At 32.6% G+C, this 6,420-nt stretch overlaps 1 protein-coding gene across 1 annotated transcript in view; it reads left to right on the forward strand.

Annotated features, from left to right (window-relative positions):
• LOC106469657 (general transcriptional corepressor trfA-like) overlaps positions 1-6,420 on the forward strand; it is an 87,081-nt gene that overhangs the window by 62,134 nt on the left and 18,527 nt on the right. The window contains exon 6 of the mRNA XM_013930158.2: positions 6,091-6,202. Within this exon, the coding sequence (XP_013785612.1) occupies positions 6,091-6,202 (112 nt within the window). The remainder of the gene's footprint in view (positions 1-6,090; positions 6,203-6,420) is intronic.

The following is a 6,420-nucleotide window of genomic DNA, read 5'->3' on the forward strand; positions in this document are numbered from 1 at the left end:
ATTCGAACCCGCGACCCTTTGATTGCGAGTCGAGCGCCCTAACCACCTGGCCATGTTTGTCCATGAAATATGAAGTGATTATTTTCAACTCATGTAAACGTACAGAATGTACGTGTATTGAATTGATCATCCAAGACATTGTCATGATCATCACCTACTTCATCTGCCTGATGGGTGTTGGCGTTACCACATTTATCATCACCGTTTGAGCTACACGGCTATATACGTGGTAAGCCGTTCTGGTGGCAAACACATCCATCATTACACATCTGTTTTGGACCACAAGATACATCATGCTGTGTACTACTTCAGAAGCAGACTATCCCCCAAACCATACTGGTATTAGTTTGTTATCAACTTTCTGCCATCCATGTTCGACAGATGTTCCAATATTAGGCTTTGGCGACGTCTTCCATACTTTCAATTGCCAAGAGGCGCGTTTAACTTGTTGTGCAAAGCTGTCTTCATACTGAGAGAGACGATGCAACGATATATATATATTAGTTGCTAGTTTAGTTCTCAGTACATTCTGCTTCTTGCACACGGAGAGAGACGGTGCAACGATACTTTTTTTAGTTGCTAGTTTAGTTCTCAGTACATTCTGCTTCTTGCACATGGAGAGAGACGGTGCAACGATACTTTTTTTAGTTGCTAGTTTAGTTCTCAGTACATTCAGGTTAGTGTGACATTTTGCTTCTTGGTGTTTGGGGTCATACATCACGGCGATTAGTTTTCGATATGCTGAAGTGGCAGTTTGTGTTTCGGAGCCAGAAAGGGCTGTCACGTCAGTAAATTCTTCGGGTTGGTTTATCACCCTTTTCAGTACTGATCGTTTACCGATTCCATAAAGATCTGATACCAGTCAAAGCGTTTATTTCGGGAAGAACTGTGCAAATAGCGCTACCAAGGCTTTCTGTTGTCATGCATTGCAGTGAAGCGCCATTTGTTAAAGCTTGATGACGAAACATCAGACTGTATTTAGAGTCTACTTACAATTACTTGCCTCACCTAAGTAGGCCCACTTACACTCATTTCTTACAAATCTTATTTAACGAATCATTCAAAATATATACTTATAAACACTTTGAGTTACTTACGTATTGGCTGTGATATAACCATATAATATACAAAGGGCATAAACAACAAAATAAATCACCAATTACAGCATATTATGTAATTACTTTTTTTTTTTCCTTTAGCATACATGGTAACATATTAGCAGGCATAAGACATACCACAAGACAAGGAATATTTGTCAACTCAGTAGCTTCAGTTTGTAGAATAGAAACGTACTTTCACATTTTAAATTTATATCAATATAGGCAACATTTAAGCATTATATAATATCAATAATGAATGAGTGAATATATAACAGCTTCCCTTGAGTTTATGTTTTAGATTGACGAGTACAATATAATCAATATACAGTGCATAGATGTTGGACTAGTCTGACCAAATATGATATATTCAGTCTATATTGAATTGAAGTCTTTAAAAGTAGCAGTGAGGCGAGGGTTTGCAAACAATGATTTTTCAACTGCTTTTTATTTTCTGAGTATAAACAGCTACTATAGTGAAGAAGTGTTTATTATCCGAGACTCACTGGCACTCTTTTGTTTGAAAAAAAATGAACAAAAGCACAAACAAATTTGTACAAGTTCATGCTAGGGTGGGTGTCTTTGGTCAAATTTTAGACAATGTTTTCCCAAAAATATTTTTTTACTGCAGACACTATGTTAAAGGGGATAAAAGTTTCTTTCAGATAATGACACTTAAGCTCTCAAAATAAGGCCCTCTATGAAGAATGACCACTCAGCTATTATAAAAAAAGTGTAAAATAGGTGCAAATGTTTCAACAATGTTTTTAATTATATTCTTTGTTTATGAAAATTCTCATCACAATCATATTTAGTTGAGTCAAGATTGTTTTATATTGCCTCAAACAAATATTTCGTGTAGATTCAAATGCAGTTTTTTTTTATCATACCTGTATATATTTTTTAAAATATACAGGTAATATCTCTTGTTAAAGCAACAATATTGATGATTTTTGTGTCTGTGGACAAACCTGAGACACACTGGAAAACATGAAAGTGCGATAAAGATATTAGTAAAAACCACTATTTCTGTCAGTAAGATCATTTCATTATTCCATAGTTACTATACAACTTACCATAATTAGTTAGTCATGTACAAAATGAAGTTGAATAATTAAAGAGCTTGATTCTTGTGTTATAGATTAAATATTTAAAGCCAATAATGGGCAAAAACTTGAGATATGTGTTTCATTATTAAAAGTGTAAATTAGTATACTTGATGTATATCATTCAGCAAAAAGTTGTGGAGGAATACAGGTGTATCAGAGACTGAAAAAGTTTTGTGTTTTACCTTTAGCCAATCTTGCAGCTGTGGTGAAAACAAACAACAACAACAAAAAAAGGATTTTTATAATACTTATATAGAAATTTTGGTTTGAAGAATAAGGTTATTTCAATCTTGTGTAAGACTAATGAGGACTGTTTTAGAATGTCATATTCCCCTAATACATAAAGGATATTCATTTGTGTTTTGGGCATACTCCAAGAAAAATGTATATTGTAATAACAATATTTTTTGATATAAAATTAAGGGTCTTACAGTTTTAAGTTATCAAAAGATTTAGTCCAGAAGTTAATAGTTAAAAACTTCGCTTCCTACAAGATACTTAAGGTTGGTGGGTACATATTCCTGCTGACATTCAGGGGAAACAAGTCACTGAAACAGAATCTACACTAAGCAAATATGTAATTATGCACAAACTTGGCAGCCTTGGCTAAAATTAAAGTGTCACCTTCAAAGGCTTGCTTAAAGCCATTTAAGCATCTTCTATATTCTCTCTTTAAAACAAGGATAGTGTTTGTTCTGTCACTGTGCTCTTTCACTTCAGTAAAATAGTCTAAGAGTAGATGCTTGAAGTGAACTTTATTGATCTCTTTTGTAATGCCAAGATTGCTAAGGCTATTGTAGCATAAGTAATGCAGCTTTGCAAATTTGAAGCAGAATATACCATTTTCTGCTGCATTTTCCACATGTAAAATAAGTTCAGTTTTCCTCTGTGCTACAGTGTGAATTGTCTTGGTTTTGTCTGTTTTGTGAATGGTGACAATTTTAAGAAAATGGAAGTGGCTTTGTTAAAGGCTTGGCTGTCAGCCTAATGATATCACTTTTCAGTTCCAGAACTACTTTCCCGTACACCATTTCTATCTCTCTTCTTCCTTATAGTTCAAACTTGCTGTTATTGAATTCATTGCGACAACTTTTGTGCCAATTTTGAATTTGATTTTTTATAAAATGACTAAAACTTTTCATTTTTTCCAAATTTTAATTTTACTGTTAAGCTATCAAAGTTTATGAAACTTTCTTTTTCTAGAAAAGTTCTATATGGCTCAGATTTTATATTTTGATTGTAGAAATTCAAGGAGCATTTCAAGCTTTCAGTTCTTTTACAAAAAATCACCTAAAGGCTAAAGCATACAATTCATTTCATCAATAAAGTCCTGAAACATGAGAAAAACAATAACATTAACACTTCTTAAGATTCTGTAAACTTACAAGTGTTTAAAATTCTATATTTTATAAAAGATTTTACATATGGTGATTAAACTTATATGAACTTGCACATTTGTACAAATGCTCTTCAAAAAGTACAGATAACACTTTTTTTTTCTTAGAAGCATCTTTGACACATTAATGAAACAAGTGTAATGCATCTTAAAATATAATCTTCTTTGGAGATAATGCTAAAGAGTATGTTTTGGTACATGCAGTTGACAGACAACAGATAGCCTAATACGTAGCTTTGTGTTTAACAACAAACAACTAAATTTATCATGAGAATCTGAGAATATAAGTATAAACAAGTGGGTCTCATATAGGGAGTTTAATGTAAATGTAATGCACAATTACAATAATATTGGGTAACTGTCAAGCTACACATGTTATATTAACAATCAAACATATTTGTATTTTGACTAGTTTGATTTCAGTGCTAAATTTGACTTGCATAAATAGTTACACAACACAAACACACTATTATATTTATTAGTGTTTCATCTTTGTATATTATTTACAGGCTAAATTACTTCACAGTTACCACAATACACTGTATAGAATTTTATTTAGTAACTTTTTTTTTATGCCAAGTTTCAAACACGGCTCACGAATACTGCACTATCCATGCAAGTCAAATCACCTGATTATAAATTTTTTCCCTCTTATGTTTCTGTTCTATATAGTTTGATACAGCTGCACCAAGTGGCAAAGCTGTAGGCATGATTCTCCCTCCAGTTATATTTTATACTAAATAAATGTAAATACTCTATAATAAAATACCTGTTTTATAAGATTCACTCTACAGAATCCTGTCTTTTTTATGTCCTCACACAAGAAAGAGTAGCAGAAAAGAAATTATTTGTAAATCTTTAGATTCATCTCAATTTCATAAAGTACACAAAGACAAGACACAGACTACAAAACAGAGATACTTGAACATAAGCAAACATTTTAAAAACCATGTGAATAAGTTCATGAATAAAAAATGCATAAACAAACTGTCTGATTTGCATCTTGATTTTTATAAAAGAGTGAATAAAAATATTGCTACCAAATTTTGATTCACAAAGTGCATTTATTTATTTAGTTTCAATCAATTAATCTGTAATATAAAACACTCCAAGTAAGCTGAGGTATCTGTCCATTGTCTGGATTATGAACTTAAAAAACTTGGAGTGGATGCTATGATAAATAACACAAAAATCCTAACTTTCACACCATTTATTTATAAAGTATTCTTACAATATTCATTATTACCTCACCAAAAGATTTATATAAACTTTAATAAATCAATATGTATATACTTAAAACCTCGTATACACTGTATGATAGTCAGGGTGACTTTGAAGGAAGCCATTGCGGCCAAAGTAGTGGCAGCAGGGGTGCTTTCTGTTATTTGCTTTCAATAACCAGCTCTTAAAGTCCTTCCACAGTGTTTCACATGATTAATGAATTGATGGTCATTGGCCATTGAAATGTCTCACAGGCTGTAGTGGAATAGTCATGGGTCAGAGTAGGAAGTGGGTATAACTCAAGAAACAGCTTTTCGTATCAGCCTTATGGTGGTTGTTGGAGTAGAAATTTCAGCTGGATTTATGTAGTATTGCAATATTGACGACCATTTTTTTCATTGCATTCCTACATAGAGAGTGTTAATGCACTCTCTGAGATATGTAAGACTTTTGTGTATGTTGTGTTACAGAAACTTTAATATTTTTTGTTCTTGGTATGAGGATGTGGTGTCATCTATGAATGTAGTTAACTTACATTAAGGATAAAAATGATAGTAATAATAGGGGGTTAAAGGGTTGTGTACCCCCCATTAACATTCCCCTTGTTTCAAACTATCATCCCACAAAGCTTGGTTGAGATTTGTTCAGCAACCTAGGGGTAGTTAGATAATAGACAGACATAGAGAATTTTTTTTTTGTCTTATATGCATAGATTACATAATCTCAGTAGTTTAGAGACCTTACCTATATTTGTTTTTTACCTGAAATTGTTTGAACAGTTTGTCTATTTTATCTGCTGTATTTAAATGGGCATTGCTTAGGGTTAAATTTTTAAGAAGGAACAGTACATGCAAGTATTGCTCAGGGTTAAACTCCACTTAGTTAAAAATGGTTCACTACATAAAATTCCTTTTCATAGACTCCATAAGGCTAGGATAACATGGATCCTATTAAAAAAGCCTAATGCCTGCAGAAGTCATGAAAAAAACCTTGATGTTTATCTGGTCTGTCTCCATATGGCCTACATTTGTTGCTAAGAGACCCAGCTATTTATACTTGTGCCTGGTTATAATCTTACATCATTTGATCCTATACTTGGCTATAACAGTTTTATTGTTTATACTTGATTCTAATAGCATAAATTGTTTTATTTTTAAACTAATCTATAGCAGCTTTATTTGGCCTTCTACTTCACTATAAAATTAAGTTTTTACTTTGTTTTTGGGTGTATTCTTGGTAGTAATAACCATTGTTTTTGTTTTTCAAGGTTGGATTTACTCTTCCTGATGGACGTCATCGTCTTAGTCGTCAGATTCTTACTGACATGAATGTAGCACAGCTGCAAGTAATAGTCAATGATTTACACACACAAATAGAAAGTAAGTGTGTTTCACTTGTTCTGAAGAATAGTTCAAATAGTGTGGTGTAATGACATCTGTGGAATAGTTTTTAACAATTCAAAAATATTATGTTTTAATTCGATGACGAGGAACCCACTTTGAGACTAATAATGGCTGGAGACGGCTTGAATGGGTAATGAAGAAAAACTTTAATATAAGTTTGACATAACAGCAAATGTACAATGTTTCGACTAAGG

The sequence above is a fragment of the Limulus polyphemus genome, unplaced genomic scaffold (genome assembly GCF_000517525.1).
Source record: "Limulus polyphemus unplaced genomic scaffold, Limulus_polyphemus-2.1.2 Scaffold3595, whole genome shotgun sequence".
In the NCBI taxonomy this organism is placed as follows: domain Eukaryota; kingdom Metazoa; phylum Arthropoda; class Merostomata; order Xiphosura; family Limulidae; genus Limulus; species Limulus polyphemus.